The sequence below is a fragment of the Pseudopipra pipra genome, chromosome 4 (genome assembly GCF_036250125.1).
Source record: "Pseudopipra pipra isolate bDixPip1 chromosome 4, bDixPip1.hap1, whole genome shotgun sequence".
Taxonomy (NCBI): Eukaryota; Metazoa; Chordata; class Aves; order Passeriformes; family Pipridae; genus Pseudopipra; species Pseudopipra pipra.
In genome coordinates, this window is record NC_087552.1 from 62,156,673 (window position 1) to 62,169,448 (window position 12,776).

General features: G+C 41.9%; 1 protein-coding gene across 1 annotated transcript; it reads left to right on the forward strand.

Annotated features, from left to right (window-relative positions):
• Nucleotides 1-2,412: 2,412 nt before the first annotated feature.
• Nucleotides 2,413-12,488, forward strand: HS3ST1 (heparan sulfate-glucosamine 3-sulfotransferase 1). The gene is made up of 2 exons (XM_064653225.1): nt 2,413-2,554; nt 11,103-12,488. Exon 2 carries the CDS (start codon nt 11,232-11,234, stop codon nt 12,192-12,194), a length of 963 nt encoding a protein of 320 aa, XP_064509295.1. The 5' UTR covers nt 2,413-2,554; nt 11,103-11,231; the 3' UTR covers nt 12,195-12,488.
• Nucleotides 12,489-12,776: the final 288 nt, after the last annotated feature.

The window sequence follows — 12,776 nt, forward strand, 5'->3', positions numbered from 1 at the left end:
GGTTGGACAGTCGCATCCAGAGTGTAGTCATCAATGGCTCAGAGTCCTATTGGACATCAGTGACAGGTGGTGTCCCTCAGGGATCTGTATGGAGATCAGTGTTATTTAATATCTTCACTAATGACGCAGATGAAGGGGTTCAGTGCATGTTTGCAGATGACACCAAGCCAACCAATGCAGTTGACACACCTGAAGGATGGGATGTCATCCGGAGTGACCTGGACAAGCTCAAGAAGTGGGCCCGTGGGAATCTCATAGCATTTAACAAGACCTGGGGCAAGGCAACCCCCAATATCAATAAAGGGGATGAAGAGCAAGAGCAGCCCAGCCAAGAAGGACTTGGGGTTTGAGAGGATGAGATGGTGGATGAGAGGCTGGACATGAGCTGACAATACGGGCTTGCAGCCCAGAAAGCTAACCATAATTACGGGTTGTATCAAAAGAAGGATGGCCAGCAGGTCAACAGAGGTGATTCTGCCTCTCTGCTTCCCTCTGGTGAGACCCTATCTGGAGTATTGTGTCCAGCCCTGGACTACTCAGCACAGGAAAGACATGGACCTGTTGGAGCGAGTCCATATGAGGACCAACAAGATGATTAGAGGGATTAATCACGTTTCCTGTGAGAAAAGTTCTCCTGAGAGAACTGAGTTTGTTCAGCCTGGAAAAGAGGAGGCTTTAGGGTGGCCTAATTTCGGCCTTCCAGTACCTGAAGGGAGCCTACAAGAGAGAGGCTATTTACAAGAGTGTGTAGTGACAGGATGTGTCGGAATGGTTTCAAAGTAAGTGAGAGTGGGTTCAGATTAGATATCATGAATAAATTCTTTACTGTGAGGATGGTGAGGCACGGGAACAGGTTAGCCAGAGAAGTTGTGGGTGCCAATCCTTGGATATGTTCAAGGCCAGGTTGGATGGGGCTCTGAACAGCCTGTTTTGGCAAATGTTGTCCCAGCCCATGTCAGGGATGTTGGAACTGGATGGTCTTTAAGCTTCCTTCCAACCCAAGCCATTCTTTGATTCCACGATTTTATAGTATCCTGCAAACCTCCCATTAGTCTGCTTTCAGCAGGAATATTAACCAATGTCCTGTCAAAGATTAGAGAGGTGATTTAAGCCTTTCTCATCCACTGCTTATTTAAAGAGACCATTCAAAGTTAATTAGATCCAGCTCCCACCAACCTCCCAGTCCCCACACAGCAGCCACAGAAACAGTTTTTAGTAGAAGGATGGAAAATATCTGGCTGGTGTACTTGTACAGTGAGAGCCCAGTCCTGCAATGCTTTTGCAAACAGCTCCACCAATGCAGATGGAAATTGAAACATCAAACCCTAAATCAATGTAAGCATGTGCCATTGGAGAACAGCAGCTCTCAAAGCAAGCTCATGTACAAGCAACTATTCTTTCCAAGCAAATTTAGAGAAGTAAAGCTATAGAAAAGAAGTAAAAGTTTGAAACAGAAGTTACCTCTTCAGGCAAACAACGCTAAGACCTGTGTACAATCAGTGCTAATTGATCTTCTTTGAAAATACTTTGTCAGATCAGTCAGACTGTATGGAACTGATCAAAATCAACTGAGATATTAATTCCCTCATCAGTCTTTTTTCTTTTCTTTTTTTTTTTTTTTTTTTTTTTTTTTAGTTGTTTGGGCCTGCATTTTACTCACAGTAAATTTCAAGGGTTTGGCTGTTGAAATAATGGATGTGGTATGTTAATTCTGGTTTTAATGCATTTTATCTTAAAAAAACCACATTTCAGTTCATGGCAAATACAGACCTATTTCAATAAATTAACCCTATGACTTAAATCCCCAGAAGGCCTTTTCCCCACTGCTCTTATGAAGCAGCATTTCTGTCATTCTAAACATCCATCCTAAATTCATCAACAGAAAGGATTTCAGGGAAAATGAAAAAAAAAAAGAAATCAAAGCCACCTTGTAAAGTCCCAAGAAAATAAACAAGAAGGAGAAGAAGTAAATACAAGTGCTATCACTCTGTTATTCACGCGACCTCTCGTGGGTGTTATTTTTGTAGGTACAGGAAGGAGGCAATCGAAGAAGTTGGAACTCCTTGATCCTTGCGGGTCCCTTCCAACTCGGGATGATGTGGGGATGGAGGGGAGGGGGGACACTGGGGGTGCTTTCTGCGGATAGATATTTGTTTCCCAAAGCCTGTGATATTATTTGGGCAAACTACTATGTCGGCACATACACGGGTGTGCACACAGGCACAGACACGCGACGATGCTGCCCACCCCACCGACCCACCGCCCGCACCCGGCGGTGCCCGCAGCGGGCAGGGCTCAGAGCCGCGGGCGGGCGGGGTCTCTCGGTGTCGCGGGGCGGGGCGGGGCGGGGCGGTACAAACGGGCCGGCGCCAGGCACCGGGCTCCGGCTGCGGCGCTGCCGGGCGGGCGACGCGGCGGCAGCGGGCGCTCCATCGGTCCTCGGCTCGCTCCGCCGCTCGCCGCTGCCGGGCGCGCTTCCCCCGGCTCCGCCGGCACCTGCGGGCGCCCATGGAACAGCGGGGCGAGCGCTGCCCCACGGCCCCGCGCCCCGGCGGTGAGTGACGAGCTGGGGAGGGATCGGCGCGCCGGGTGCTGCCCTGCGCAGAGCGGGAAGTTTTCGGGGTGGAAGCGGGTGCCGGGGCGATCGTGGATCGCCGGGGGTGCACAGGCGCTGTCACGGGGCGCTGCCGCCCGCCCGGCACCTGCTGGCGGCAGGTGGGAGCCCCGCGGCCGCGGGAGGCGAGCGCCGCACGGCGCCGCTGCGGGGCTGGGGAGCGCGGCCGCCCGGCCGTGCGGTGCCAGTGAGCCGCACCGGGAGGGACCCGCGGCGCTGCCCCGCGCCCTCTGTACTCGCCGAGACAGACTCTGGGAAGCAGTGCTGTCTGGGAGGCAGCTGGAGGGGAAAGGAGAGAAAGGAGGGGAGAAAAAGCAAGGCGGCCGGAATTACCTCTGGCATTACCTGGCCAGGTGTGGCCCCTGGGGCGCTTTTTCATCATCTTTCCCCTGTGGCTAAATGACAGGCACACGTAAGGGCACAATGACAGGGCTGTCGAAGCGGGGTGCCAGAGTACAGGGCTCCTACCTGACAGGAGAACACTTGCAAAAGGTCCGCTGAGCATCTTTGATCGTTCCCACGCTGTATGCTGGAGCCGGCTGGATGCAGCGTGCTGAACTGGAACCTGGCGAGCTGCTTAGGGCTGCAGGGAGAGCGGTCTTTGGGGGTTGGTCCGGAGGGTACAACCTTAACTCCTGCTCATTTCTGTCTTGAAGGACTGGCTTCCTAGAATAGTACAGGGAAGGCTTGCTTACTGCAGTTCTCAGTGTGCTTTCCAGGGATAAATGTGTGCGTGCAGGTCAAATCTTTTGGGGGCAAAAGGATGCAGAAGGGAGCCGTGGCAGACCCCGACTGGAAGAGTTCTGATTTGGTCTCGTCTTTCAGCCAGACGGTCGAAAGATCAGGAAAGGGCACACAGCTAAGTACAGGCAATTCAATCACCTCAGTTGACTGCGAATTAAAGTATATGATTCTCCTTCCTCTCTATGTTAGTGCAGTAGGTTGAGGGCTTTCCCTGTTTCAAGACTGTTCCTCTTTGGATACTGGGGTGGGCAGAAATATCTGAGAAGTTCTAGAAATCCTCATGCTTGAATGGCATGGGGATGGAATGTCTGCAGGGAGCATCTTTCTGGCATGAGAGATCCACTCATTGCCCATTCCCACTGAGAGCCTCTGCAGTATATATGGCAAGTGAACATGAGTAGAACAGGTTCAGTTTGGTGAGTGCCCGTGTACTGTCTGGCTATCAAACTTATTTTGTAAATATAAATGTAATAACTGTTACAATTTGCATCTGCTAGCATTTCTTGCACTCTCTAACAAGTGCATTTCCCACATTGCTCAGAAATGAGAATCTTTCAGTAAGAGCACAGTCACTGACATCAACTTCAGCTATGTCTTGCACATCCACCCTTTCAATACCCCGTTTTGGGTTTTTCCCTATTCGGAAAATGCAGAGATGTTTGACAGTGCATAGCCAAACCAATGCCTCTGGTAGGTCAGCAGCAAGACTATGCATCTGAAGCAAAGCTAGCTACTGCAGGGGAGAGACACTAATTTGACAGAGCAAATTCCAACCCCAGGACTGCCAAGTTCCCATCTGTGTCCCTCCCTTTGTCAGGATACTACCTGTGTTATTCTGAACTAGCCATATGCTTACGCAGACATTACAGAAAAACAGTGGGTATAATATATACATATTCATACAACTCTTCTGCTTTTCATTAGAGGAAACCAAGAATGTTTTTATTAGCCTGACTAGCCTGGGATCTCTCCCTTCCCTCTAGAACCCATAGCTTATAAGCTATCAGAGTTGAAAAATATGTTAAAGCTGACGGATTTCCATTACAAGTTTGATAATAAGAAAAAGAAAACTGTAATATGCTAAGGCAGTCCAAGATGGGAGATCCTGCTGGGTCATCTCACTTGTCACTCCAGAGCATGAGGGTTCTCTCCAGGTCACTGTGTAGTGCTTCGCTTAGTAAATTGATTGGTTTAGCTAAGTCTAATACAATGATGACCTCACTAGTATGTACTGTGCTCCAGTATTATTCTGAAGGCAGGAGAGTGGAAGACACAGAAATCTACTTGGAATATGAACCAAAAGATTATTTGGAGGTTTGGGGTTTTTTTTATTTGTTTTGTTTTTGTTGTTTTAAATATCTTATTAGTATTTGATACAGAGCCCACAGCTACAGAGAGTGGTGAGAAATTGCTTGGCAGGGGAAATGAGAATGGAATTGCTTAGTCTGCTGTGTTCCCTATTTTAATACATCCAGTTAAGGTGAACCTTTGTACAGAAAGGGAGCCAGACTGGACAGAACCATCCTTTCACACAGGTTGTTTTCTTGAGGATAGCTGTGATGAATTAGGAAGCAACTCTATTAACTGTGCAGTAGATTTCTGCTTCCTAATTAGAATGTGACCCATTTTGCTTGGAAAGTGGGGTGGCGAGTAGCTTCTGGATTTTGAATTGAGCATTTGGGTTTATGGGGGGACAGAGAAGGCAGTGGTAGAGTGTACCCACTTTATGAAAAAAAATGAATCTTGACAGTTGTTAAAAAAATTACTAGAAGTTGGTAAGGGGATTCCATATTAGCATTCAGTACAAAAAATTCTGTGCATCCTGAGCTTTTCAAGTTTATTTTTATTCTGCTGTAATGTCCCATTTTATTTTTACCTGCATGAGGTTCTCTGAAATCTAGGGTATTCTCTCTTCTAAAAATTTTTATGATCTCTTGGCATGAAAGACTGAAATGGTCCCTTCTGACCTCAAGAAATAGAGTGAATATTATATATAACCACAGTCTGTTATAAATTTGCTACCTTATTGCTCACACTGGAGCTGAACTCCTTCTTTAGAAGTCATGAACTGGTGGCCTAGCTAATTTGCATAAACTGTATTTATCACAGCAGGTGCAGAAATACAGCAGATTTCAGCCAAAAATACTTCCTACCAAGTCAACCTTTCTCAGCTCATGAAGTTCCTCTGACCAGAAATACACTTTAAAAGTCTCGAAGTTTTGAAGTCTTAGAGCTCATAGACAATATATCATCCTAATAGAACTGAAATTATGATTAGATTTCTTAACATGCTGACTATAAAAGTTAAAGCCATGGTTTAATCTCTACTGGCTGTGCAGAAGTTTTAATATAATTTGGGAAATGTACCTAGACAGTATCATCTAGGCACTGTAAGACAGGTTCATACACTCAATTATTTTATGTCTCCTCTTAATGCCCAAATGGCTTTTTTTTATATATCATGAGGTGATCAATAGTTTATGCCCCTAGAGATCTACGGTTTCAGTAGTATGTAGTTCTATTTAATTTATTATACTTGTCTCTGTAGCACTCACTAATGTAGGCAATTACTTGTAGTTAATTACAGGAAACTAGAATTCAAGTATTTCATTGACATGCTTTTTAAAACTTGTGTTAAATGTGATTAAAAAACACATATGGGGAGGTAGTAGAGAAGGTGTTTCTTCATGAAGAGGGTATTGTGAGGCAGATTAATATTTAAAAATAGCAAAATGCAGGATATATTTCTGAGAAAAAACACGTTTCATAAATTAAGTTAAATTTAAAAAAGAAAGCCTTTCCTGCTCTTGATTGAGTTTTAAGTGATAGCTGTACTGGGGAGTTTTATGTTAACAGGATACAAAGTGGCACTTGATGAGCTCATATAAACAACTAAGGAATATGTCCTATGGTGGACACAGTCTATTCTTAGTGGAAAGGAATTTATACTGTTCATATCAATGAGTTATTGAAGAATTTCAAGTACACTGCAATTGATCTAGTTCAAGTTTTTTAAATACATCACCGAATACAAATGTTCAGATCACTGACTGTTCATCAGTTTAGAAAGTTTTTTGTAGAGCTGGTTAGCGCAGTTAAGGGAATTTTGCTTTTCCGATAAGAGAAGCCAGCATAGCAGATGTGTGGGTTGTACTGCACAGCTACTTTTAACCACCAATGTTAGTCTTATATTTTGCAGTACTGAGTGCTGAAATATGTGCAAGGGAAAATACAGTCCACAAACTGTCCTGAGGTTCTATCACATCTGCAAAACTAAATATACTTTATATGAACAGAATGTCTTAGATTTTCAACTCTAATCTCCCTCTACAGACAAACTTTAGTAACTGAACTATGGGTTTCATTCAGGCCAGAATCTGTTTTTTTTAGATGCCTGGGTAAACATCTTTCCAGTGAAAGGCTTCAGTTCTGCAAGGAGAGAAAGTGAGGACATTTGAAACTTAGCCTGTTCATCCACAGTCCCGAGAGAATCATAAAAACAACTTCTGTTTGACGAAGGTGGAGTCACCTTCATGCTTATGGAAAGGATGTAATCCTCCCTCTCCTATTACTGTCCTGGTAACTGTGTCCCATTAGCTCCAGTAAACCTCTGTGTGTTGCTGTGCCCTTTTTTTGGGAAGTTGCTGTCAAATCTGCCAGCAGACTCTACCTGATGCTTACTGACTGCCCTGTAGACACTCTTTATTTTCCCTTCTACCCACTTGGACAGCTAACTTGGAGGTTCTTATGAAAGTTCAGAGCTAAATCTAATCCCATTCCATTCCCAGCAAAAATGAAGTTATCAGTCCAGCAAAAACTACCTTTTTTTTTTTTAAATGGATATTAAACTAAAAAGTATACATAATCTAAGTAGTTTAGGCAATGTCATTGAGTGAGGATCAATATACTGAGGCATTGAAATACCTTGATAGTATGGCAAGAAATAGTCAAAAGTCATAATATGTGTTTCAAAGAACACTGTAATATGCTTAAAAGTCAATTAAATATGGCAGCTGTGGCCCTCATACTGCATTTGCTGAGAAGAGCTTCCATTTATTTCCAAGTTACTATTACTATTGAAGAGATTTGAATCATAAAAACTGATTTGATTGGCAAAGTCCGCATGAAATCTTGTTGAATAAACAGGATAGGACATTTCACTAATTATTTGGGGAAAGCTGAAGAAAAGATTAAGCAAAAGCAATCAGACTTTTCAAAAAGTCTTGGTATAATTGTCAAAGCACCATTTAACATAAACTGTGTTTGTTTTACAACTTGCTCGTTTACTTGTAGCAAAGGCAATAGTAATGACTGCCAATGAAATTTTTTGTACTAATCTGGAATACATAGTCATGAAGTCATATATGCTCTGCGTGATTTGTGGATGCAGTGAAGAGAATTCTTAAAGCAGAAAAGTAATTTGGCAGAGTGGCTGCTATAAACTCCTTAGTGCATGCTTATTATTGCTGAAAGAGTTTTTCAGACCCACAAATTATAAAGCTATATGTTTGCATCCTTTTATATAAACTGCTGTAATTCTAGACACCAAGCTACAGATCTACATAAAACGTTAAAGAGGACATAAGAGATGAAAGCTGAATGACAACCAATTTATATGCTGCTTTATTCCTGGAGACCACTTTGCCCACACAACATATGTTTTGTGCTGAATTTAGAGGCACGCTCATGTCCATTGTGTTGCATTAGTCTACCACAACAAAATAATTGATCCAGATATCAAGCCTGTACAGTTTGGGAGAAACAAAACAGAATGGAAAGAAAAGGCAGACAAAGCTTTATTGCTTGCAGACAAAACAATAATAGCATAAAGATACTTTAAATGGCATAATTACTAATATGGTTCATTGTGACTGCATAAAGTAAATGATACAGATACTGGAACAGTGTTCTGCAGTGGAATATGTGCACCTAAGCAAATAGCTGGGGAGGAACAGTGAAATTCTGTATGTCTGAAACAGAAGATATTCCCCTGTTATTCTGAGGTTTCATGCTGCAAAAGAAAACAGTTGCTTTTGTTTATTTAGAAAAAGCTCTCCACCGAAAAAGTGTTTGAGTTAAGAATGGGAAGACACTGAGACGGGGCTCCACTGAGGCTCAAAAAGCTGTCTGAGATGAGGCCCCAGGTACCACACCTGCAATATCCCACGAGTCTGATTTCAAAGAGCTATGCTGGCCAAAACAAGAGACAGGCTACAGCTAAGAGACACCTTGCTGTGTCTTTTCTCCAAAAGTTCCTGTGCTGTACTCAGCCACAGGAAGGCTTGAATAAAAAAGTAGGAAACTGAGTAGTATGCAAACTAGGAATTATAAATTAAGACTCCTAATGAATTGATATATATAGTTCATTATAAAAAAAAAACCACCAAAACCAAACCAACAACCCCCCCCGCCCCCCCCCCAAAAAACCCGCCAAGAACAACAAAAACAAACAAACAAACAAAACCCACTAACCCAGAAATGTGTCTTCACTAATATCTGAGGCCAGCAGCTAAAAATTAATCTCTCCAGATACAGTCTATCACAGAGCTTACAATAGCACATTTCAGTCTGACTTTTAAAAAATAAGAGTTCCCTCCATAAGGCTTTAATGTAACTCCTTTCAAGACAGTTCAACCTGTTCTCCCCTGGAATCCTATTATGCTTTTCCAATAAGGTGTTAAGACAACAACTCAGGCCTGCTATTTATGGAGCTGGTGACTTAAAATATACTCTGAAGTAAGTGGCTATTCCTTTAATCTGTGACCTTAAAATTCAGCAAGAGTTTATGTTTTGTTGTTCTTATGTACTGAGCTGCCCATCAGTCACTGATCCAATCTGGCTGGTGCTGTGTTGTTTGCTCCCATTGCTGCTGAATATGGTCGCAGCACAGCTCAGTGGGGACATCCACCATGAATTTACCTGTATCGAATTTCCTGTCCCCCAGTGTCTCCCCCCACCAACATCCACAGTGTGAGGCTATCAAGACTGTTTCTAGTTAAAACTGAAGTAGATTAAGCTGAGAAAGATTAACAGAAATGGTGAGGACGGGGAAAGAGAGCAGAAGACTAACAACGGCAGCCAAATGACTTACAGCCAGAGAAAGCAGTGGCCAAGAATGGAAAAATAACAAATTTCTCTGCAAAGTTGCCTTACATGAGACATCACAGAGCAGCCCAGGGCATGACCTGCCTGAGAGAGGGCATGCCCACGAGCTCAAAGCCTGTAGGCATAGAGGGAGGCATTCTTTTGACTTCCCATCTCTCATGACACTTTACTTCCCTCTCTTCCCAGCTTTGATTTCTGTTTCCTAACAATATTGCTGTCTTGTAGCCCTTTAAAAATGAAAAAAGGGAAAGCACAGAAGCGATAATCAGTAGCAAACATCAGGAAGCAGACCTGCTCCATTCAGGATGGAGTCATGACCTCTGTAAATGCAAAGCTATCAAACAGAACTTTAGATCCCTTAGAAACACATCATTAGTCCTTGTTGCACTGGGACTTAGCTTATTGTGGAAAAGTCATTAGTTTCTTTTCAGATTCTCTGGAGAATTTCCAAAACCTAACCCTTGCATTTCCTCAGGTTGTTCATATGTAATTTCATATTTCAGCCCTTGTTAGCAGGTACAGTACATGCTGTTCCAAGCTTAAATTCATAATTACAGTAACCTACTAAGGCAAAGCAGTCAAGTGCTCAGCCATCGTGGCTTTTACTTCTAAATGGAGTTAGACCATACCAAAGTCATACACCAGCCCTTCACTGAGGGTATAAAGTTTTTGAAAGGCATCTTAATTCAGGGAGCTTGTGTACACAGCCTGCTCACAATGTGACAATCTAACAGCTAAACTGCGTGTGAGGCTATTACAATTTCACTTCAAACACTGCATTAAAAACACCCTGACCTTTAAATGGTGTTCAGGGGTGGTATTTAGTAGTCTTTTGACAAAGTCTAAAGTTAGTTCTTTACATCACAAAAGCTTGCTGGCTAACTCTCAAAATGACCTACAGAAGTACCCATTGTGCGTTTTCTTTCCTGAGGATCAAGACTGGAACTACAACTCTTTTAGTGTTATGTTGATTCAGTCATACTGTAGTCTATGGTTTCATTATCTTACCTTTTTATGGGCCCAGCATGCATACCACTTACTTTATCCTTAGAAACCCTAAGCACAAAGCAAAAGTTAACTTCACTACAAAATGACACAGAAGATCAACTTTTCCTTGGTCTTCTATTCACCCAGAGCTCTTCCTAACTTCTTCCCAGGAGAATGCTGCTTTGTCGTGCTTGGGCAGCTCTACCTATGTAGCATAAACCTTTTTCCCAGGAGGCTTGACTTCTAAGATTGCTGTCACATGGTTCTTTGGGATGCTGTAATACCCAGATATCCTACAAGTCCCCCCTTTTTAAGAATGCTCTTTTTGTCCAGTTCACAACTTTTCCTTTTATATGCTCTGTTTCTAAGATAAACCTCTTCTTGTAGGTTAAAATAATAACATTCTGGATGAATCTTGAGTGCAAGAGAAAGATTCATAGTGTTTATATCTCCTGATGACTGGAAATCATTTTCTCATGGCATTGTTATGCCTGTTTTTTAAAACGTTTATTTACACCAAAATATCTATGAGGCTAGAGTTGGGAAAACTAAAGTTTGTTCAGTTGTGAAAAGCAGAAGATATTTGCAGTGTGACTTTAGTAGTGATATGTCTGAATATAAAATAATCTGCTTTTTCTTTTCCCTCTTTCAGCGAAGTTTCTGCTTGAGAAATACACATTCACTCAGCAAAACAAAAACAACTTTTAAAGGTTGTTCTCGGTGGAAATCACTCTATGCCCAATTACCTGCTTGAGTGAAACCCAGACTAAGAACTTCTGTCATGGCAGCTTTTCTGCTGGGAGCTGTGTTGCTTATTGTTCAGCCTCAGATAGTGCCTTCCAGACCAGCTATAAATTCAAATGCTGAGACTTCTTCTCAGTCTGTTCAGAGAGAGCTTTTAAAGAAAACATCTCAGAAAAATGACTTGAAGGAAAACATTCATTCTAATGGATCATGTCAACAGCTGCCACAGACTATTATTATTGGAGTGAGAAAAGGTGGAACAAGAGCTTTGTTAGAGATGTTGAGTCTCCATCCAGATATTGCAGCAGCAGAAAGTGAAGTTCACTTCTTTGACTGGGAAGATCATTACAGAAATGGATTGCAGTGGTATATTAATCAAATGCCATTCTCTTATCCCCATCAGATCACCGTGGAAAAAACTCCAGCATATTTCACATCACCTAAAGTGCCTGAAAGAGTTTATAACATGAACCAGTCAATGAGACTACTCCTTATTTTAAGAGACCCAAGTGAAAGAGTACTATCAGATTACACCCAAGTGTTCTACAATCACATGCAGAAGCACAAGCCGTATCCATCCATCGAACAATTCCTGATTAAAGATGGTGAACTCAATGTGGACTACAAGGCAATAAACAGAAGCTTGTACTACATTCACATGCAGAACTGGCTGAAGTATTTTCCTCTTGATCATATCCACATTGTAGATGGGGATAAATTGATCAAAGATCCCTTCCCAGAAATAGAAAAGGTAGAAAGATTTTTGAAGTTATCACCACAGATAAATGCTTCAAACTTTTATTTCAATAAAACTAAAGGCTTCTACTGCCTAAGGGACAGTGGTAGAGAGCGCTGTTTACATGAGTCAAAAGGACGAGCACACCCACAAGTAGATACCCGGTTACTCGAGAAACTGCATGAATATTTCCATGAACCCAACAAGAAATTTTTTGAGCTTGTGGGCAGGACATTTGACTGGCACTCATTTGTGGCGAGTTAGTGGTAAGCTTCAGAACCTATGTTCCAGTGTACAGTTAGAAAAATTAAAAAGGGCATTTAAAGTATAATTTATTTGTAAAATCCATAAATACTTCTGTACAGTATTAGATTCACAATTGCCATATATACTAGTTATATTTTTCTACTTGTTAAATTTGAAAACATTTTGTATTGTTTTTCATGGTTGTTAACATTGTGTATGATGTGTCTGTATGAAGAAACTAAATTATTTCATTGCAGAAGATGCTCTCTTGAGAATGTGTTGTCTTTTTAATAAATAAGAAATTCATTTCAACAGAGCCTTGCTGAATTATTTGAATACTTTGGCCTTCCTGGACTATTCAGGATGTTTTTTTCCTCTTAATTGCTAATGAATATGCTAAACTTTACATTTCCATTTTTCTTGCTTTAACGTGTGGTTTAATAATTTATTTTTTGTTTGAAAATATTGTTGTAGTTAACAAATTGTTCCATCCTGCTTTATAAAATTATTTCCTGATAAATTAGTGGTACTTACGCGTGTTGGGACATGCACACCCAAATGACAATGGAAGTGTCTGTGTAATATGACATGTTAACTGCT

What these genes read in the sequence shown, in the direction of transcription:
- HS3ST1 (XM_064653225.1), top strand. Translation starts at nt 11,232, where the DNA reads ATGGCAGCTTTTCTGCTGGGAGCTGTGTTGCTTATTGTTCAGCCTCAG.